Source organism: Canis lupus, chromosome 18, assembly GCF_003254725.2.
Source record: "Canis lupus dingo isolate Sandy chromosome 18, ASM325472v2, whole genome shotgun sequence".
Taxonomy (NCBI): domain Eukaryota; kingdom Metazoa; phylum Chordata; class Mammalia; order Carnivora; family Canidae; genus Canis; species Canis lupus.
The window spans coordinates 35,873,272-35,897,380 of NC_064260.1; the positions used below are offsets into that span (position 1 = coordinate 35,873,272).

Consider the following 24,109-nt stretch of genomic DNA (forward strand, 5'->3'; position numbering starts at 1 on the left):
CTATAATCTTTAGATGACCTCTTTTAGCTTATTTCTTAGAGTATTTTTTCCATATGAGAAAAACAGTTTTGTAGATTATGTGTTGATTCCAGTATAGAAATAAAGGAAAATATTTAAGTGGGAAGTAATGAGATAAATCGTTTAGCTTATCATACTATTGTGAAATTTCACTTTATTTGTATGATACTGATATTAAAGAATTAATTATATTTTCTTTAACTTCATTGAAAACTAAAACAAGATTTTTCAAGAGATTGCTTAAATTAGGTAATAAGCATTCATAATTAACAAAAGTTTATGAAATTTGAAGGCAGGGGGAAAACAGTAAACATATGTATTCTTTATCCTGCTTTGTCTTCTGTGTTACTTTATTTTCTCATATAAGGGCAAATGTTCAGTACTGAGATTGTTTTAGCTCCATTATTATAAAAGCAGCAGCAGCAGTAACTCCTGACAAAAAGGCTAGATACCTTTGAAAATATGGTATTAGAGGTTGGGGGTTGGGGAAGATAATAGGGTGAGTGGCTTTTCCTTTTCCATTTAAAAGAGTCCAGGAATTTGTCTCAGCTATTGAGTTGAAAGTTTGATTATTCAAATAAGTAGTTTAAGAATGCTTAGTTTTCACCTTTTAGATTTTATATACATCAGTTTCTAAATTTCTTATAAGGTTTTTGAGTATGTTTGTATACTGTATTAGTGTGTAAAACTGCCTTTTTAAAGAAAGCTATATATATATATATATATATATATATATATATATATATATATATATGGAAAAGTAGATGGCTTAGTGAATTTTCTAGAAGCCAAATACACCCATGTAACCACACCCAGATAAAGAAAATATGATGTATGTGTTTTGTGTTACATATATAGGATCATACAATAGAATTTTTTTTATGTTTGGTTTCCTTTATTTGCTATTACGTCTTGAGATTCATCTGCATTGTTGCATGTTGTTTTGGTTGGTTCATTTTCATTGTTCCAGTCCTTTGTATGACTGTATCACAACTATTTTTTTTATGCATTCTGTTAATGGACATTTGGGTGGTTTTCCATATAATGCTACTATAAACATTCTAATACATATTTCTAGATTAATATGTTTGCATATTTCTTTTGTGGATGTCTGTCAGTAGAGTAGTGGTTAAATGAACTATGGCATATCTATACAATGAAATACTCTACAGCTATAAAAAAGAAAAGATGTTCTCTAAATATGTTATATTTGAAAATTATTTTTAGAAACTTTTAAAAAATCATTTTGATTTTAAGTAGGATATTTTGTTAGCATCTATTTGTGTACAAGTTATGAATATTCATAAGACTTTCAGTGATACTTTTATTCAGAGATATTTTAGATGTATGTTCTGATTATGTGCTATTATTGCAGAAAAGTGTCTTTATGTGCTCTAGTATATTTTTATCTTGTCAATGATATATATTATAAACTTCCTGTTTATTAATTTTGGATTTATATTTCATAATGAGAGTAATTGCCTATTTAAAAATATATTTTGTCTTTGATCACAGTGCTGAAATGAAAGAAAGGCGATTATACTTAACTCTTAACTAAGCACTTAGATATTTTTCACTTGTCATTACATTTCTTAGTTTAAAGCATCAAATTAAATATTATTTTATCCTGGCTTTTATTTTAATTCATGCATTTAAAAACTGAAATTCAGATAAAAGATAGTTTCAAAATAAATTCAGTATATTATTTATGAGTGGAGCAACACATTAGCATTGGGTTCACAATAGATCATATCGCTTTTATTCCATCTTACAAGCTTAGCAGCACAAACAGAATAATCAACATATTATTTGGCTGTCATCTGCTGAACAGAAACCAGAGATCACAAGGAGGTTTTCCCTAGCTGTGGTGATGGCCTTTTTGTTCCAAGCCCCCATCTGGGAGGGCCATGGTGTGTTATCATATGGAACGCGGGGTTTTCTGTAATCTGCTTAGCTGCACTGCAGTTTGAATCTTCATTCCATGTTTGTGTAATTTATAATTTTAATGAGACCACGGCTCTTGTGGGCTTTGAAATATATTAAAAGCTCTTTTGTGCATATGCTTTTGTTCTTGCTTAATAGGCTCAGTGTATTTAAAACTGATGAATTTTTATTCATGAATTTGGATGTCTGGGGATTAACTTAGACTGAATATCATTACACTCATATAGTGATGCTTAGAAAGTTTTTTTATTGTTATTATTTTGTTTTTATGTGTGTCTCTGTGTCTACGTGTCTCGGTGATGATACTTGTTACCAGAAAAGGAAAGAACTTACATAATTTTAAAAGGCTAGGAAAAAGAAACATGGCTAGATCATAAAGAATTGATTTAGATTTTTATCCATCTTATTTATTGATACTCATAATTCATCATTAGTCTTAGTATTTTAGATAAATATTATAAAGGAATAATTATGAAAAGCAACTTTTCAATGAGTTAATACCTATATACTATTGTTTACATTGAAATAATATTCCAGTGTGTGACAAAGATAGACTTTGTATTTTAATTGTATGACATCAATTGTCTAGTCATACTAAATCTGCCATTAACTTTCTTGAACTAAATTAGGTATATGTTTTATATTTTAACTATTTATAGTTTTCTTTCTGTTAAACCCTTTTTATTAATGAATTTTTTAACCTACAATGATGGATATAATGAAAAGAATAATGGAAAAGTGAATTTCTAATAATTTATGAAATTGACCTTTTTTATTTTGCTAAAATACTGAAATACATTAAATTAAATGCTTCAAATCTGTACAGTTATTACTTGTATTTTTAAAATTTGAATATAAATAATTATATAGCACCTTAGAAAAAAATCATGGCCTTTTCTGATCTAGAAATGTTTTTTGAAGTTGCTGTCTATTGGATTCAATTAATGGTGACATATAGACCTAACTAGTCTTTAGTGAAGTTGCCCAAGATGTTTTTTCGTAAAATTCTATGCTTACAAGACTAAATAAAGCATTTTTGTAACTATAAAATATTGTTTTCTGGTACATAATGATCAGCAGCTTGGTTGGTCCCTTCTCCCCCATTACCCTTAAGGTAGAGATATGAAATACAGGTGGAAATGACAGCATTTTGTTCTTTTCTAAGCTTATGTATCAGATTTGGCATTGGAATGTTTGTTCTTCCATGATAACCCTCTGCTTTAGTATTTTTTTTTAGTTACGCAATTTCACAATTTAGGGTTATTGAAAATTTATGATCTGCTAATGCAATGCTGTTCAATTGATATGTAATGCAAGCCATTTATGTATTTTATTTAATCCATTATATCTGAAATATCATCTTTTCAACATGTAATCAATATAAAATATTTTATTATTTTTTGTTTTTATGTCCTCAAAGTCCAGTGTATATTTTATACTTAAAATGTATCTCAGTTTGGACTAGTCACATTTCCAGTGTTCAGTATCCATATGTAGCTAATGTCTACCTTATTGAACAGTGTAGCTCTAAAGTACTGCATATAAATATCATAACAAAATATTTTTTGCATTCCTCATTACTTTTCTAGTAATATCCTATTTAGGATGACCAAAGAATATTCACAGGCTGTCCTTGAAATTACATACAGTGTTTTCTATAGCTCTCTGACTGATACTAATGGTATATATCTGCCTGATTAATACACAAAATCATAATTATGTCCTCTGACTCCTGACTACTTAGATATTGTAATAGATATGCTTAAATATATTGTGATGATAAGGAAATAATGGTTAATATAATGGATGTAGTATGCTCCTCAACAGTTGTGGGCAAATCAAAGTTGTCAAATATATTTCAAGCATACCAGGGATCTTAGTTTTATAAGAATCCCATTGCATGCATGTCTTAATGCTTTTTTTTTTTTTTTTTTAACTAAAATTGAGAACTCCTCTTCTCATTGTAAAAATTTTTTGCATTGGTGTTTGTGTGATTGTATCTCTTTTCATATAAGTTTGCTTAGAGTTCATTTAGCTTTAAACTTCTTGACAGGAAAAAACTGAACATAAAGTTCTCTAGGATTCCATACATTTTAAATGTTCTGTATATATTCAAATATAAGTAGAGGGAACTTCACTAAATACTTTAAAAAGATGTAGTTAAAGAACTATAAAACCTTGAATTACAATTGAATTGATTCAAATATTTCAAAATATAAAATGATCAAGATGATGTGTATAAAATACTGCTACTGCACCCACTTATGTGTAATTAACCTTGCTCAAGTATGGTTTCAAGAGAAAATCGTTATGTTATGAGATCTCTGAATTTTTCACATTTTGAAAATTTTAACACTTTAGGATTTTGAGGGAAATGAACTAATTTTTATGTAATCTAACTTTTATGTAGATATTGCGTAATGCCTGTTGTATTCTTTTACTCACTTAAATTTTTATTGACTACTCTGTGACTTCTGTGTTTAAAGTATTGACACAAAATGTTAAACTATTCTTTAAACAATACCTCTAGTTTCTTGGAGATGATAAATCCATCCATTGATTTCCTAATTTTATTATGTACACAGTCAATTGTAATCCAAGATTACAGCAAACAAGATGTTAATTTCGAGCCATAATCTATGTACATTTCAATTACAGAGCATGATTGTTATAGAACCACAGAATAAAAAGGAATAACATTTGTGCTATCCTCACAGGAGCTGTCAATAAAAGATGTAATAGGGGATTTAGGAATCTGGAAATGGCCAACTAATTTATGTGAATCTATTTTATTTCAGCTAGAAAGACCAAGCTCTTTTTCGTCTGCACTGCATATTGCAGAGCACAGGCTGTCTATAGAAAACCAGGCGGCTGCATATGGATAGTCCCTTGATATCATTCACTTGCTGTGTAATCTTATTATGCAAAGTTCTAATCTTCACCTAGAATGAATGCCTCTGGGTCAGAATATAGTCATATCAGGGTTTTTGAGGTCATGTTTTGTGATCCTTAGCTTATTCTTCTAAGTAGAGCTGGGATTTAAAGGGTATTCCCCAGACGCTAGCAGAGATAGACAGCAGAACCTGCTGCCTTTTTGGAAGACAAGACCAACATGAGGTCCCTGGTAGGATTAAACTTGATTTGTAGCTGTAGGATTTTTTAACAGATGTATTATTGGACAGGGAATAGGGGGCCACCAGCACAGCAAAATTGAATCACGACTGGCATTCTCAGGGAGTTTGCTGCCTTCTAAAACAGCAGCTGCATGTGGATTTGACTTCTTTCAGGTGAAGCGACTTCCAGTCATTTGGAAAGGATGGGATGAAAAGGAACCTTGGTGATAATTTTGATGTCTGCAAGATTTAGTACCAGTGTAATGGGATTATCGGTAACACCTTCACTGCAGAAAAAGCCACCTGGCGCTATAACTGGCAGCAACTGAGAACTAATCCTTTCCCATCTCTTGGATGTCATTCATGAAGCTCAAAGCGATTTCTACCCCGCTAACTGTGATTAATTTTATAAACAACAACAACAAAAAATCAGGTGATCAAGGCAAAGAATATGCTTTTTATTAATTATTTTTAATATTTATCCTAATTATAATCCATATGACTTATAAATTATGTAAGACATACATAAACTATGTTAAGACTTAAAATTTATTAAAATATTCAAATAAAAAAGTTGGTTTTTAATGTCTTTTATACTTTTTCCAGTTAAATGACAATGTATTTACTATTTATAAAGTATTATTTTTGAGATTAAATATTATTTAAATACTTTTTCTTTTAGATATAAGGTCATTATCAATAAATTAATCAAAATGTCTGTAAGTGTAAGGAACTGAAATAACTTGTTTTGTCATACATTTTACCTGTTTCTGACTGCTTTGATTGTTGCTGATTAAATGTTTTTTTAGTGAGTAAAATCTTTAATGATATAAAAATATATAGACATATTTTTGATAATTAATGTAACGTTAGCTCAAACTGATGAAAAGAGCTTTTAGTGTAAGTGTATGGTCTTGATAGATAAAAGTCCTAAAATAGTTAATATTAATACTGAATTGATGATTTTTTAAAATCAGAAATTCTTAGTGAAAGTTTTCCTTCAGCAAGTAAAGGTTTAGTTGTTAATTGCTCTAGAATCATGTATTAGTTAATTAAGGTTTTTTTTAAGCATTTTATTTCAACTAAAAACTTTATCAAGTATTTTGTTTAGAGGTGTTAATTATTTTTATATTCTTCTCCTACATGGTCCAGAATAAACTGAAGGAAAATGAAGTGAAATTATCCCATCAGTCACCCAAACAGTATGCAACATAACTGCCAAGACTAGAAAAGATAATTAGTGTTGTCAGTGTTATGATCCTAGAGTACTTACTTTTAAAATATTTATTCATAGAACTTGATTTTTATCTTGTTGGTTTAGTAGCTTTATATTTAAAAATAGATTATAAAACCTTAATCTTAATGTTTTTAAACTTCAAATTTTAACTATAGGTGAATAAAATAATTTGTGCAATTATAAGAATTATTAAAATGTAATCATCCATTATACACAATGCATTGATTTACTTGTAGCCTCTGTTTATGTATAGTACCTTTTATTCTTCTATATAGATGTTTATCAGAAAAAACAGTAAATATAAGAAATTTATGTAGAGATCTTTGGTCAAACCTACCTAGCAAACTTGTCATTATTAATGGATTTTGTTTTAACTGGTTCCAAGCTATTATATTCCAAAATGTGTTTCTTCATTTGTTGTCACATTTTAAATGAATGGGTGAGAAAGCTTAACAGTATGTTTACTGAACTGTATTATGTTAGTTTGTAAAGGATTTCTTTAGCCTTCTATTTATATTTTTACTTTTTTATTTATATTTTTACTGTTTGAAATTGTGTTCATTTAAAATTCTGTCACAATGAATAGATCTATCCATGAAATAAGTGGACTAAATTCCTTTTATCTTTATAATATAATCACTTGTATTTTAAATATAAAATTTTTGGTTTATGTGTAATTTCAGATTATTTTGCCAGGTAGTGTATTGTCTCAGGGTAACTTTTTCTGGTAGTTAATAGTATTTTATAATTATTTCCTAAAAGTAACTTTCAAAATAATTTGTCTCAAAGCTTTATTAAACATAGTCAATATTTACTTTTCTGCTTTTTATTCAGCTGTTTATTGAATGGCTCTTGAGAGTTAGTTTTATTCCTTCTCCATCTTAGGCATTATTTGATTAGAGATGGTTATTTCCTTTCAAAAGCCCCAAATTCATCTTAATTAAATTCACTATAAACATATAAAGTCTTCTCAATGATGTACATTATTTTCAGGTAGATTGAAGATTAATTTAATACTGTATTGATAACTTATGAGAAATGTAACTCATCTTTGAAAGCTACAGATACTAAATTTATTGGCACAGTGACTAATGACGTCAAGAAGGTGAAGGGAGGTGATTTTAGAGATAAGAGAAAGAGAGATAGACTGAGAGAAATAAGAAATTTTTAAAAAGGAGTTAAGTCAGATGTACAAAAGCAGTATGGGAATAAGGAATTCTTGATTATTTGAGATTCTGAATTTTTTTTTGACAACTAATAAGACTCTGTCTTTCTTAAGGGTCATACATGAACTGTATACTGGCACAGTGACAGCTAGTCTGTGATAAAGCTAAATGATACTCTTGCATCTGAATGAATACCCTTCAACTATTGCACATACAACTTGTATATTGTTCTGAAATCAGTGGATCATATAGAGTCATTGGAGGATTATTGGTGAATGAATGAGATAGTTTTACTCTTTGAAAACTGTTTTTTGTTTGTTTTTTAGATTTTATTTATTTATTCATGAGAGACACAGAGAGAGAGAGAGAGAGAGAGAGAGAGAGGGAGGGGAGGGAGAGGGAGAGGGGCAGACACAGGCAGAGGGAGAAGCAGGCTCCCTGCCAGGAGCCCAACGTGGGACTCGATCCTGGGTCTCCAGGATCACGCCCTGGGCTGAAGGTGGCGCTAAACCGCTGAGCCACCCGGGCTGCCCTGAAAGCTGTTTTTGTATGAGAAGTGTTAACTATTTATGGTTTATAAACATAAAATGAGTTTTGATTTTACAAAAAGTACACTTCAGAAAATAACACTTGATTAAAAAAAAATCATTGAAATGTTAGCATGATAAAGTTTATCTGATGATGAAATTTAGAGTTCTCCCAAAGTTAGCATTCAGTTTAAAAATAATGGATGGTTGAATTTTGTCAAATTTCAAAAAATGCTGAGTGTGTCTCAGTGGTCTCGAATGACAGCACAGAGTTCTTTATGGGGCTTCCTTCCTGGGAGCTTATTAAAACTAGATTCTGTAGCCTTGCTCCCACGTCCCACAGATTCTCATTCATTAGCTCTATGATGGGAGCCTGGGAATTTGGATTTTGAATTAGGTTCTCAGGTTTTTTGATGATACGGTCATATTTAAAGCAGTGAATACTTTAAACCTTAAAGTGAGGGCAATTATTTCCTCTGGAAATGCATTAAAAAATAGGTTTAAATGAAATCTTCATAGATTATGGGGATCAGAACTTCTTAATTTGTAGTTCTAGAAAAATACCCTCTGCACAAGTCTTACAGTAGATTTAACATTATAGATTTGAACAATTCATGAGTAGCTCTGAAGGTGATTTTGAAATGGTAGGAATTTGAATTACTTTGATGGAGAGGCTGCTGTGTGAGAGTGAATTATTTAGCTCTTGAGCCTAGTACACCACTCAGCATCCATGTCTTAATGAGTCTATTGTTTTCTTCATGTCACCATAACTTCTATATGGGGTCTGAAATGGACATATATCTCTCAGTTATTTTATATATAATGATTATATGGGGAAAAAGTATTTTGTGTAGATATTCTTGAATTTGAGAAATCACAGGAAGTCTCAGGAATGTCATTCTTGTCCAAATGAGGGAAAATGTAGTGAAACTATGATGTCAGGATTTTTTTCTCCTTCAGATTTACTTCTCTTTTCCTTCCTTCCTTTGTATGGATGTGAACATTTCTTTAAATACTAATAAATTCACTTACTGTTCTAATCAAAACAAAAAAGTTATGATTTTAATCAGTTCTTTGCTTATACTTTAAAATGAATGAATTTCTATATATTAGTAGTCTCAATTAACATTAATACTTTACTTTTTTTTCCCCCATTATTTTTTAAAGATTTTAATTTTGAGAGAGAGTGCACACTCAGAAAGAGGGAGAAGCAGATTCCCTGCTAAGCAGGGAGCCAGACTTGGGGCTCAATCCTAGGACTCTGAGATCAGGAGTTGACCCAAAGGCAGACACTTAACTGACTGAGACACCCTGGCACTCCTTCCCCTATATTTCTGAAACAATGCTTTCTCTTCTTTTCAAAGGAATTCCAGACCTGAACAATCAGCTGAGGTTTTTTAAGTTTGTTTGGATTTGTTGTTTTTTGTTTTGTTTTGTTTTGTTTTTGGTGATTTGGGGTATTCTGAAATCACTCTAAGGCTACTTCCATGATTAGATCTAAATCAGGATCTCAGAGTGTACTCCTGCTCCTAGAAACTTCTAAGGATAGAGGAATCTCTAGTTTCTTTTTAGCTTCTTCATCTTTCTAGGTGGCTTTCACATGAGTTCGACTTCTCTCTTTCCTGTGCCTATAGCATAGTGATGGACTTGGGAACCCACTTGTCTTATTTTGAGTTATGGCTCACACAGTTGCCTATGAGCTGTGCTTTTTTGGATAGTTTCTTAACCTCTCTGTACCTCAGTTTTTTATCTGTAAAATGAGATACTTAAGTTCTCAAAGAATTACTGTAAGAACTAAATGAGTTAATATATATAATTAGAACAATGCCTGGCACACGGCAATAATTACTATCTAAGTATTTGTTGTTGTTGTTATATTAGTTGGTATTGAGGGTTTTTTATGTGTAGTGAAAGAAACCATTATTGCCTACATCCCACATAGTGTTTTCTCACTTTGTGTTATAGGAAGAAATCTTTTGATCTATAATGTAGATAACTGTTAAAAGTAGGTATCAACCTTGTGCCTTTATGCCAGCATTATATGGAGTGTTACTGTATTTTAAACAGAGCATCTTAAAAGTTTCTGGGGAAGAATACTTTTTGCTTCTTTTCCTTTATTATGTGACACAGTCGCAATTTCTAAGTTTTCATTTCTTTTTTCTTAGCTTTTCTATTAATTGATAGAGTACATAGGCTCCTCTTTAAAGGAATTTGTTCTTTAATGACTCAGTTCCTTAAAAATGTAAATGTGATAGAGAATAAAAATCAACAAATTCTATTTCCTAGATAGCATAAGAATTATTTATGCCAGAGTTTCCCAACTTTTTTCACAGCACACATGGAATAAGGTAAGTAAAATGGCACATAGCAGTAAATGATAGATGATCAAGGAAGGCTATGCAAAGCTTGATAAGACCATGGCCATCCTGAGAGCTTAAACATTACTGTGCTTCAGAATCACCTAGAGGACTTTTTAAAACAGATTGCTGAGCAACACTCCACAATTTTCTAATTACATAAATCTTGAATTTGGCCCAAGAATTTGCATTTCAAACAAGTTGCCAGATGATGCCCATTCTGCTGCTCTGGGGACAACACTTTGATAATTACTGGTTTGGTGTGTTGGTGTCCTGGTGTGGTAGGTAGTGGGTAGAATAATACCACCATTCCACCCAAGCTGTCCATGTCCTTAATCTTCAGAACCTGTGAATATATTATCTTACAAGGCAAGAGTTCCTTTGCAAATGGAATTAAATTGAGGATCCTCAATGAGGAGATAATCACAGATATTCTGGGTGGGTACAGTGTAATAATCACCAGGGTCCGTAAAAGTGGAAGAAGGTGACAAAAGAAAGAGAGTCAGGGAAATGTGACTGTGGAAGAATAGTCAGAGATACAGTGCTACTGGCTTTCAAAGTTGGAGGAAAGGGGCCACAAGCTAAGGAATGTGTGCAGTTTTAGAAGCTGGAAAAAGCATAGAAAGGATTCTCCCCTAGGGCCCCAAAAAGGAACATAGCCCAACCAACACCTTGATTTTTAGCTTAGTGAGATTCATATTAGATTTCTGACCTAAAAACTGTAAGATAATAAATTTTAAAAAATAAAAAAGAATTATTGACCTTTATAGTTGGCATATAATATTATATTAGTTTCAGGTGTATAACATAGTGACTCAACAATTATATGCATTACAAAATGGTCAGTGTGGTAAGTATAGTTGCCATGTATCACCATACAAAGTTATTACAATATCATTAATTATATTCTCTATGCTATACTTTCATCCTTTTGACTTATTTATTTTATAACTAGAAGTTTGTGCCTCTTAGTCCCCTTCATTTAGTTTGTCCATCTCTCCTACCCCCATCTCCTCTGGCAACCACCAGTTTAATCTCTGTATTTATGAATCCATTTCTGTTTTTGTTTTTTAATTTCTATATACAGATGAAATCATATGGTATTTGTCTTTTTCTAACTTATTTCACTTAACATAATACTCTCTAGGTCTATCCATGTTGTCATAATGGCAATGGCAAGATTTCATTTTTTTCCCCTATGGCTGAGTGTTATTTCATTGTGTGTGTTTGTGTGTGTATATACACACATATATATGCCACATCTTTATCTATTTGTCTTTCGATAGACACTTAGCTTGCTTCCATGTGGAAGCATATTTACAATGGCTATTGTCAATACTGCAGTAAACATAGGGATGCATCTATCTTTTTGAATTAGCATTTTTGTTTCCTTTGTGTAAATATTCAGAAGTGGAATTACTGGGTTGTATGGTATTTCTATTTTTAACTTTTTGAGGAACCTCCATACTATTTTCCATAGTTGCTGCACCAGTTTACATTCCCACTAGCAGTGTGTAAGGGCTTCCTTTTCTCTGCATGCTGGCCAACATTTGTCCTTACCTTTTTTGATACAGCCATTCTGACTGGTGTCAGGTAGTTTCTCATGGTTTTGATTTGCATTTCCCTGATGATTAGTAATGTTGAGCATCTTTTTTTTTTTAATGTTGAGTATCTTGTCATATGTTTGTTGGCCATCTATATGTCTTCTTTGGAAAAATGTCTACATTTTTAGTCCTCTCTATTTTCTTTTTTTTTTTTTTTTAAGATTTTATTTATTTATTCATGAGAGACACAGAGAGAGAGAGAGAGGCAGAGACACAGACATGGGGAGACGCAAGCTCCATGCAGGTAGCCTCACGTGGGACTCGATTGCGGGACTCCGGGATCACACCCTGGGCCGAAGGCAGGCGCTAAACCACTGAGCCACCTAGGGATCCCCCTAATTGGATTATTTGTGGGATATTTTTGGTGTTAAGTTGTATGAGTTCTTTATATATTTTGGAAATTCATCCCTTTTTAGATATATCATTTGCAAATTATCTTCTTCCAACTAATACATTGCCTTTTCATTTTGTTCATGGTTTTCCTTAATAGTGTTTCCCTCCTGAGGAGACAGATCCAGAAAATATTGTTAAGACTGACATCCAAGGGATTGCTGCCTATGTTCTCTTTTTAGGAATTTTGGTTTTGGGTCATAAATCTTTAATCCATTTTGAGTTTAATTTTGTATATGGTATAAGAAAATGACCCGGTTTTGTTCTGTTGCATGTAGCTGACCAGTTTTCTCAACACCATTAATGGAAGAGATTGTCTTTCCCGCATTTTATATTCTTGCCTCCTTTGTCATAGATTAATTAACCATGTAAGTGTCAATTTATTTCTGGGCTCTCTGTTCCATTGATTTGTGTGTCGATTTTTATGTCAGTACCATACTGTTTTGATTACTATAGTTTTATAGTATAGTTTGAAATGTTAGATAATAAATTTATGTTGTTTCAAGCCTAACTTTACAGTAGGTTTTTTTTATAGTAGCAACAGGACTAATACATCTATAACTGCTTCTCAGTTTACCAGCCTGCTTTATGGTGAGAGTTCACAATCTCTTCTCATGCACGACCTCAACTCATGAGACTGAGAATATAAAAACTTGGAGCAACAGCTCCGTCATTTTTCTACCATCAAACTGACAGAACTACCAATATATGAACCGATCTTGCTTTCCTTCTTGCTATGTTGGAGAAACTGTCCCAACTTCTATAAAAAGCCAATCTTATCTATTTTTGTTTGATCCCATCCTCTCTGGCCTTGATTGATTGATTGATTGATTGATTGAATGAGTGATACATATGCACATGAGTGCATGTGTGCCTACCATGTGATGGATTTCTACAAATAAAAATATACTTGTGTAACTACTACTTGGGCTCAAATACCTGCCCCACAAATTTAGCAACTTTTCTGACCTCTCTGCACTGATTAGTTTTGTTTATATTTGACCTTCATAAAAGTGAGTAATAAAAAGGGAATCATATAACATGTATGGAATCATTATCTTTTGTGTTTGTCTTTTTCACTGTGTCTGTGAGATTTATTCCTGTTGCATATATTGGTATTTTTTCCTTTTCATTGCTGTGTAGTGTCCTGTTTTAAGAGTATACCAAAATTTATTCATTCTCCTAATGGCCAATATTTGGATTGTTTATGGTTTTGAGATATTATGAATAAAGCTGCTATGAATATTCCAGTATATGTTGTTTATTGAATATAAGCATATCTTTCTCTGGCATATAGATCAGGAATAGTACTGCTGAATCATTGGGTATATATTAGGTACTGCCCAAATGTTTTCCAAATTTGTTGTGTAAATTTATTCATCAGCAATGATTAACGTTGCTCCGTATCTTTTTCAGCTTTTTGTATTGCCTGTAATTTTAGCTACTGTGATGGTTTTATGGTAATATCTCTTATAATTTCCAATTCCCTGATAAAAAATGATGATGAATTTTTTGTGTCAGCCAGTTGGATATCCTCTTTTGTGAAATCATGTTTTTTTGCTTAATTTTTGTTAGTTTTTTAAAAAATGATTTGTTGGGAATTCCCTGTATATTCTGAATGTTTCTTTTCCAGACATATATCTAGACATCACCACATCTTTCTATATAGATAGATATCTCCCTACTTTTTTGCCTTTTTAAACATTGTATTTTCAATATAGGGAAGTTTTTAATTTTAGCAAAATCAGATTGATCAATCTTTTAGGGTTAGTGTTTTAGCCTTACCCAAAAGTAATGAAGATAATCTCCATTTTCTGCTAGAAGTATTATTGCTTTACTATTCATATGTTTGTGTGTAATCTTTCTCAAATTAATGTTTGTACTTGGTGAGGTTATGGGGTCAGGGTTTTTTTTTTTTTTTTTTTTTTGCCCCCAGTATGCCTATCATTGACCTAGCACCAATAATTAAAAAGAGCATCCTTTTCCCACTAGCCTGTACTAAACCTTTAGTTATAAATCAGAAAACCTTCTAAGTGTAGCTCTGTTTCTTGATTCCATTGGTCTCTTTGTCTAGATTTGCCACATATAATACTTTCTTACTGTAAACTTATGAATCTTGATATTTGAAATAAGCTTCTCCAGTTTTGTTCTTTTTAATGTTTACCTTGGCCAATTTAAGTCTTTAGTATCTCTCTCTCTCTCTCTCTCTCTATATATATATATATATATATGAGTATGGTGTTTTCTACTGGACAAAATACTCCACTGGAATTGTATTGAATGTATAGACCAATTTGAAGGAGAATTGATAACATTGGAGATGGTTTGAATCTATAAATATAGTGTATCTTTTTGTTGTTTAGGTCTTCATTTTCTCTCAGCATTGTAAAGGTCTTATACCTGTTTCCATTCTTACGTATTTGATGCTATTTGGTATTGTTATATATGGTATTTTATTTTACTATCTTTTTTTAAGTAAGTCAAATATGGTATTTTAAAATTTTGTTTTCTAGTTGTTTTTTTTTTAAGATTTTATTTATTGATTCATGAGAGGGGCAGAGACATAGGCAGAGGGAGAAGCAGGCTCCCCATGGGGAGCCTGATGCGGGATTCAGTCCCAGGACCCCGGGATCACGACCTGAGCCAAAGGCAGACAGTCAATCACTGAGCCACCCAGGTGCCCCTTCTAGTTGGTTTTTGCTAGTACGTAGATATTCAGTGATTTTTTTCATACTGATACAGTATCAAGACACCCTGCTAATGCATATATTTATTTTGTTCTATATAGAGAAATTCGGTTTGTTAATGATGACCTTTTAACTTCTTCCTTTCCAGTTTTTATATCTTTTTTAGTAAATTGTTATGTCATTAGTTTACCATTAATATGATGTGGGCTCTAAGATTTTGTTATTGTTGTTTGTTATTGTAGATAATTCTTACAGGTTAAAAGAAGTTGGCTTCTGTTCCTAGGCTTATCCAAAGAAGTGTTAAATGTTATCAGAAGCTTTTACTGCATCAATACGGGTGGCCACATGATTTATTTTTTCTTTCTTTCTTTCTTTCTTTCTTTCTTTCTTTCTTTCTTTCTTTCTTTCTTCCTTCCTTCCTTCCTTCCTTCCTTCCTTCCTTCCTTCCTTCTTTCCTTTCCTTTCCTTTCCTTTCCTTTCCTTTCCTTTCCTTTCCTTTCCTTTCCTTTCCTTTCCTTTCCTTCTTTTCCTTCTTTTCTTTTTTCTTTTCTTTTCTTTTCTTTTCTTTTCTTTTCTTTTCTTTTCTTTTCTTTTCTTTTCTTTTCTTTTCTTTCTTTCTTTCTTTCTTTCTTTCTTTCTTTCTTTCTTTCTTTTTCTATGTACACCATTTGATTTTAAAATGTTATGCTCTGGTGCCTGGGTGGCTCAGTTGGTTAAGTGTCTGACTTTATTTTGGCTCAGGTCATGATCTCAGGGTTGTGAGACTGAGCCTGGCTTTGGGCTTCACACTGGGCATGGAGCCCACTTGGGATTCTCTCTCTCCCTCTCCCTCTGCCCCTTCCCTCCTTAAAAAAAATGTTATGCCAACTTTCTATTCTTGGATTAAACTCCATTTGCTCATGTTCTTTTTTATATACCATTGTATTCAGTTTGCTGATTTTCGTTTAGGATTTTTTATATTTATATCAATAAGAGAATTTGTAATTTTCCTTTTCTTTAATGCCCTTATCAAGTTTTGGTATCAAGGTTATACTGACTGCATAAAGCCAAGTGGGAAGTATTCTTTGATTTTCTCTTCATTTACAGAGTTTATGATTGATGTCATTTCTTCCATAAATGTTTGGAAGAATTTATCAGTGAAGCCATCTGGGCCTGGATTTTTCTTTGTGGATATATTTGTAATCATAAATTAAATTTCTTAGGACTATCCAGATATTTAATTTCTTCTGTAAGTTTTGGGAAGGTGTATCAGTTAAATCTAACTTATTTTAAATGTTAGAGTTACTAGGCTAATGTTTTTTCATAACATCCTTTTATGATCTTTAATGTTTGTCAAATCTCTAGTGTTGACTCCTTTACTAATCCTTATATTGATTTGGGTTCTCTCTCACCTTGTTTTCTCTTTGATTAGATCAAGATTTGCTAGAGTTTATTAGTTTTAGTAATTTTGTTAAACAACTAGCTTTTGTTTTCACTGATTTTTGCTATTACAAGTTTGCTTTTTTATATGACTGTGATATTATTTTCTTCTCTATATTTTTTGGTTTTAATCTGTGACTCTTTTTCTATCTTTTTGAGATAAAAACTTAGGTCATTAATTTTCATCCTTTTTTTCTTTTAATGAAAGAAAATTTAAGCTATAAATTTTCTTATTGCTGTTCACGGCTTCCACATTTTTGATGTGTCCTATTTTCTTTATTGCTCAGTAAAAAAAATGGGAATTTTTAAAGATGTGTGTTCTTTAATTTCCAAACATTTGCAAATGCTTATTACCTTTTTGTTATTGATTTCTAGTTCAACTCTTCTTTTAAATATTTCAGAGAATATAGAATGATTTTGCAGTCTTTCAAATTTTTAAAATCCTTTATTTTTTTTTAAGATTTTATTTATTTATTCATGAGAGACAGAGAGAGAGAGAGAGAGAGAGAGGCAGAGACACAGGCAGAGGGAGGAGCAGGCTCCATGCAAGAAGCCTGACGTGGGACTCGATCTGGGGTCTCCAGGATCCCGCCCTGGGCTGAAGGCGGTGCCAAACCACTGAGCCACCGGGGCTACCCTATTCTTTTTTTTTTTTTAAGATTTATTTATTTGACAGAGCATGCACACACATGCGCACACACAAGCAGGGGGAGCATCAGGCTGAGGAGAAGCAGGTGCCCATAAAATCCTTTTGTTCTTATGAAATATTTCCTTTTGTCTTTAGTACTATCTTAAAGCCTGTTTGTTCTTTTATTGATGTAAATAAATGGTGAGTCTGTGTGGAATTTCTTTTACTTTCATATTTCTAATATTTAAAGTTTGAGACTAGGAAATATGTTTTTTTAATCTAATCTGACAATCTTCATCTTTTAATTGGCATATTCTTTTAGATTTAATGGACAATATTTTTGAATTGTCTACCATCTTAACGTTAATTTTGCATTTTTGTCATGTTTTTTATTTCTCCTTTCTTGTCTTCTTTTGTAATCATAGTATTTTTTTGTCACTCAAACCTTTTTCTTCTATTAACATTTTAGTTATATAATTCTTCAATTTTTATTTTTTATATTGTATATTATAACATGAAGTTTTGGCTTTTTATTGATTAACTCAAATATCACTTTAACACTTCAAGAACTGTGCAAAAACTTAATAGTTTAGGGATGCCAGGGTGGTTCAGTCAGTTAAGCATCTGCCTTTGGCTCAGGTCATAGTCTTGGAGTCCTAGGGTTAAGCCCCACAGCAGGTTCCCAGGGATATTGCTTCTCCCTCTCCCTCTGCCTGCTACTTTCCTTGCTTGTGTTCTCTCTCTCTTTGTCAAATAAATAAATAATATCTTAAAAAAAAAAAAAACAACCTTGATACTTTAACTTCATTTAACTCCCTTCTACCTTTTGTGCTATTGTTGATGAAAATAATACCTTAACATGTCTTATAGCCCTTAAAATATTTTTATTGTTTTAAATGGTTTCATTATCTTCAGATATGTCCTCTGAGTTTTCTTTGTTCTATTTTGCATTTGCCTATTTCATTTTGTTTTTGCCTGAATTACTCCCTTAGTATATATTTTATTACAGGTACACTGGCAAATTTTCTCAAAAGTTGTTTTCTGAAAATGTTTTTTATTTTGCTTTAGCTTTTAAGGAATTTTTCACTGAATATAGACTTACAGATTGGTACTTTCAGCACTCTAAAGATGACATTGCATTTTTTCTGGTTTCCATTTTTCTTAGAAAAATTTAGCCATTCCATTCTGTTGAACATACAGATTTATTCATCTAAAAATAAAGTGGTCTATGTTTCTGACCACTTTTAAACTTTTCTCTTTGTCCTTTTTTGAAGACTTTTATTAGCAGTTTAAGATTTACAGCAAAATTGAGGGGAAGGTACAAAGATTTCACATGTACTCCCTGTTCCAGCACATGCATGACCATGCCCGTTATTAACTTCCCCCTCCAGAATGATACATTTGTTTTAGGTGATGAACCTACATTAACATATCATAATCACTCAAAGTTTACATTCTTGATTTTGTATATTTTGTGACCTTACACAAATGTATAATGACTTGTATCCATCATTATAGTACCGTAGAATTTTCACAAGCCCTAAAATCCTCTGTTCTCTGCCTGTCCATCCCTCCTTCCAATCCCTGGCAATCCCTAGTGTTTTTACTGTCTTCACAATTTTGCCTTCTCAATGTCTTAATTTCAGTAGTTTTACTTTACTATACGGTGCCTGAATGTATTTTGTTTCTTTTGTATTTATATTGTTTAGAGTTTGCTAAGTTTCTTGAATTTGTGAATTAATGTCTTTTATCAGTTTTGGAAAGTTCTCTACCAGTATTTCTTGAAAATATTGCTCTGTCCTATTCTCATTTTCTTTAGATCTGTGATTACACTTGTTTCCTGTATTGTCCACCTGTTTTCCTCTCTGTGCTTCAGTCTGATTACTCTCTCCCAACTTGCCTTCAAGTGTACTGTCTTCTAAATTAGGCTGAGTCTAATCCACTAGTAAATGTAATGAATTTTAAATTGTATTTATTTTATTCTGTGGTTTTGTGTTATGTAGAATTTTCACTGATTTTTTTTAAATAAAGATCTTATTTATTTATTCATGAGAGACACACAGAGAGAGAGGCAGAGACACAGGCAGAGGGAGAAGCAGGCTCCATGCAGAGAGCCTGATGTGGGACTCGATCCCGGGTCTCCAGGATCAGGCCCTGGGCTTAAGGTGGCGCTAAACCACTGAGCCACCCAGGCTGCCCTTCACTTGATTTTTTAAATAGTTTTATTCTCTGTTCAGCTTCACCATCTTTTCTCCCATTTTTTGAATGTTAGAGTTATTTTCATCTTCGTATTAGTATCAATATCTGAATCACCTGTTTTTTCTGTTGTATATTTTTTTCTGTTGGCTTTCAGTCATTTTGTTCCTATTTTATAACATGCTTTGATTGAATGTAGTCACTTGGTCATATTTTATAGCATGCTTATAATCATTTGTTGAATTAAATGAAAAATTGTAATAACCCAATTTAAAAAACTGTCAGGGAGTTGAATAGACATTTCTCCAGAGAAGATATATAAATTGCCAATAGACACATGGAAAAACTGCTCAGCATCGGTAGTTATTAGGGAAGTGCCAATCAAAGCCACCATGAGATACTACTTCACTCTCACTAGGATGGCTCTAATCAAAATGTGGACAATAACAAGTGGTATTGGCAAGAATGTGGGGAAATTGGACCCTTATACATTGCTAGTGAAAATATAAAATGGTGCAGCCTCTTGGAAAATGGTTTGGCAGTTTTTCAAAAACTTAAACGCAGCATTTTCATGGGACTCAGCATTTCTATTCATAGATATATATCTGAAAGAATTGAAAACATGTGACCACATAAAACCTGTACACAAGTGTTTATAGGATATTCTTCATAATAACCAAAAAGTGAAAACAATCCAAATTGTCCATCCACTGATGAAAGGATAAGAAAAATGATGCATCCATGCATCGAAATATTTTTCAGCCATAAAAAAGAAACAGTACATGCTACAGCATGCTACAGCATGTATGAATCTTGAAAACATTGTGCAAGTAGAAGAAGCCAATAAAAGAAACTCCACATATTACATGATTCCATTTGTATGAAATGTCTAGAATAAGCAAATCTATCGACACATGGTTGCCAGGAGCTAAAAGGAAGTGGGGGGAAGGAATGGAGAGTGACTGCTAATAGGTGTGGGGGTATTTGTTTTTCTTTTGAGATGATGAAAATGTTCTAGAATTAGATAATGTTGATGGATTTACTAAAAACCTGTGGATATAATAAAACTACTGAATTTCACACCTTAAAAAAAGTGACTTCAGTGGTATATGAATTATATCTTTTTTTTTTAAAGGCCTTCTTACTCCCAGGTTATAAAAAATACTGTAGCAGTTCTAAATAATGTTGTGTTCGTTCTATGAAAATTAAGGGGTTTAGTTTAGTTTTGTTTTTTCCCCAGCAGGTAGATAGTGTATGAATAGGTTACTTTAACCCTGTCTGGGGTTGATTGTATTGTTAAGGCTGGTCTATATCAGTTTTGCCCTCACTCCCAGTGGTAACCTTACTGTAGTCCTAACATGGGCAACCTTGGAGAGTCCTGATGTTCAGCCTCCGTCTCCCTTACTTTGTGTGGTTTTCTTTGGTTGCTGACATCTTTCCTTAATTTTCTAGCCTTTTATGTACTGCTTTCTGCTCATATTCTGGGAGTCACACACTGCTCAGTGGCAGTTGAGGAGTTGGCTAGCACCTCATGGAGAGATCGCATGCAGACTTGTGGTTCCTTCCTGTTTGCAGCTTGACCCTCACATGCCGTCTTCTTGTGACAACCACAAATTCCAACCGCTGTTTTGGCTAAGTGGGACTGCCATTTTCTCCTAAAATTCTTTTTTTCCTGTGCTGTGAATTGGCCAATACTCTCAGAGAAAAGGCCAAGTGAATGTGGAGCTTACCTTATGTTCTTCCCTTCTTTCATAGAACCTCACATCCTGCTTAGATTCATGCCTAGTACATCTAAATAGCTATTTTGTATATTTTATTCATATATTGTAATTGTTTTCTTATTTCTACCAAGAAGGTTAATCCAGTACTGGTATTGAAGTCCTCCTCTTGCCTCCTTTCTTCAATGTTCAGTCATCTATTTCCCCATCCTTTTTCTCCTCTCATCAGTTATTGCTCCTCATCATTAGCCTCTCTCCCTGTGGGATTTTTACCATTGGCTCTCAAAGCATGCTGCTATGTCTCTATTTTTAAAAACCTGCTCAGTACCATATTCTTTCTATTATTCTGCATTGATTCTCAACTGAGGGTGGTTTTGCATCCCAGGGAACATTTGGCAACATCTGGAAACATATTAGATTGTTACAAGTAGGGAAGGGGATACTGCTGCTATCTAGAGGCCAGAGTTGCTGCTAAAATCCTACAGTGCCTAAGATAGCTGCTGACAACAAAGACTTGTCTGGCCCCAAGTGTTAATACCGCTGAAGATGAAAAACCCTGCTCTACTGTTTAGCTTGACTGAATAGCCAGACATTTCTAAAGAGCTGACTGTCGATACCTCTTTTTCTACATCTCTTTTTCATACTTTTAAAAAAGTTTTAACTTTTTCAGGTAATACTCAGATGATTTTTAAGGGTAAAATAGTGCTATAACACTTATAACGAAAATAGCAATATTTTCCTAGCACCCTTAATTTCATAGTTTTGGCCAGTTAAATGTAGATGGAATCAAGGCTTTTTGTTTTTGTTTTTTTCATGGATAAAAAGACAACAAATTAGTAGTGATAAACTCTTAGCAATTTTTTCTGCTTGTAACTTGGATGTAGCAGCTAATGTTGTTAGAAAATAAATATCATCCTTGTTTAAGTTACTGTTGTTCTAGTTATCTCTGTTGTACCCAAGATTGCAAATCTGAGAAACCACCAAGGAGCCAACACCCATGCAAACACACGAGGGTTTATTTACAAGCTCGAGCTTGGGTCCAAGTATACCCTACACACTGGAGCAGGGACTTGGACCCCGAGGCTAAGAGGCGTAGCAGCTTTATAGGGGCCAGTGGCCAATGGGATTGTAACACACATAGAAAGTTGCACAGTCATGTCGGTCCGCACTCAGGTGGCCAATTGAATCACAATTTACCCTATAGTGACCATTTGAACTGGCCTATCACTCTGGTCAGAATTGGTGCGCAGTTTTGGCGGGCACAAGGCGGGATTACATTTTTATGAGCCGATTTCCGGTAAGGGTGTGCTCAACAGCTTGACTAGGTTGGGGGAGCGCCTTAAGCAATAAGCAGGTCATGTGGGGGTCATACAGGAGATGGCGGGTGTAGCACAAAATGGAGTTAGTCCTGCTCTGCTTGTCCAGGGGTAGGGGATTTTTGTTAAATTTCCTGGGTCCCACAATCTCATTTGCAGTAGAATACAGTCCTCACTGAGATAGGGATAATTTTTTCAAGACTTGTCATGTATGAAACTTGGTTTGAGCTCCAGAGCTCCAGTCTCATACACATCCACTTGAATATATCATGAATATATAAAATTTAACATGACCAAAACTGGACTGTTTTCTATCCCAAATATGGGTATGAATAAAACCATGTGGATAGACCTCCACTTACCCCCCACCCCAGTCCAGAAATGTGAGAGAGTCATACTGATTCTTTCCTTTCCCTTGCCTTTTATTTTGCCTCCTAAGTTTCTCAAATCTATTAATTTCTTTCCATTTCCACTGTCATCACTGTAGTGGGTTCAGGCCAACTGACCTGCCAGCATTTTTATTTCTGCTCCCATTCCAGTCCTTTCTCTACATAGCAATGAGAGTGATATTAAATTTAAAATTAAGTCATGTTACTCTCCTGTTACTTTACTTAAGGTCTTTCCATGGCTTCCCATTACTCTTACAATAAAATCCAAAATTCTATAAAACCTTGAATAATCTTGCCTATTTCTTTAGTTTCATTTTATGTCCTTTACATAGCACTCCAGCCTTTTTTATTTCCTTAAGCACATGCACGGTATTTCTTCTGCCCATAATATTCTTTCTATCCTGTCCATAGCTGTTATATTCTTGTCTTTCAGAACCTAACATCGATGGTATTTCCTTGGAGAAATCTTACCTGATTCATCCTAAAGGAAATAGGCCCCACCCATCAGTCTTTATCATTTTACCCTAATTTTTACTTTTGGAAGTTACTTAATATATTTATGTGTTTATTTCTTTACTTTGTATGTTTGTGACATCTATCCCAATAAACTATGAGCTCTGTAAGGGCAGGCATCATGTTCAGTATATTTACTGAGTGCTGAAAGCAGTATCTGGCATAGAGTAGAAGCTCAGTAAATATTTTTTGCATTCGATTGTTGAATGACTGAATGACTTTGAGAATACCCTTTTCCCCCTCCAAATGCCTCTTTTTAAAAAAGTTATGTTCTATAATAAAGGTAAAAAAAATAGTACTATACACATTTGTCTATACTCCATCTGGATTTCAATGAACATTTTGGTACATTAGTTTTCTCTATTCCTCTCTCTATATATATACACACATATATACACCTATATGTACATGTTTATGTGTATAAACTTCTCTACATCTACCATCTCTCTCAGTAGTAGAAGTAAACTATATGCAAGTTGCAGGCATGACCTTCTTCTCTAAATCATTTTTTCTCTCCTATGAACAAGACCATTTTCCTGCATAGTTGTGGTATTGTTAAGAAATTTAACATTGTGGAGTGCCTAGGTGTTGCAGTTAGTTGAGTGTCTGACTCTTAGTTTTGGTTCAGCTTATGATCTCAAGGATGTGAGATCAAGCCCCATATCAGGGTCTGTGCTCAGAGTGGAGTCTACTTGATATTCTCTCCCCCTCCCTGTCTGCCCCTTGAGCTTGTGCTTTCTCTCTCTCTCTCTCTCTCTCTCTCTCTGAAATAAATAAATATTTAAAAAGAAAGAAATTTAACATTGAAAGAATGATGTATTTGATTTTCAAACCCTGTTCAAATTTCCCATTATCTTCATAATATCTTTTATTGCTTTTTTTTTCTT

At 33.1% G+C, this 24,109-nt stretch overlaps 1 protein-coding gene across 7 annotated transcripts in view; it reads left to right on the top strand.

Annotated features, from left to right (window-relative positions):
• IMMP1L (inner mitochondrial membrane peptidase subunit 1) overlaps positions 1 to 24,109 on the top strand; it is an 82,610-nt gene that overhangs the window by 27,002 nt on the left and 31,499 nt on the right. For 3 of the 7 annotated variants that reach the window (XM_025452361.3, XM_025452362.3, XM_035701483.2), the window contains exon 3: positions 5,250 to 5,508. The exons of the other annotated variants lie outside the window; for them this stretch is intronic. In XM_025452361.3, coding sequence (XP_025308146.1) covers positions 5,430 to 5,508 — 79 coding nt within the window. In that variant the 5' untranslated portion in view covers positions 5,250 to 5,429. The remainder of the gene's footprint in view (positions 1 to 5,249; positions 5,509 to 24,109) is intronic. 7 annotated transcript variants of the gene reach the window in all.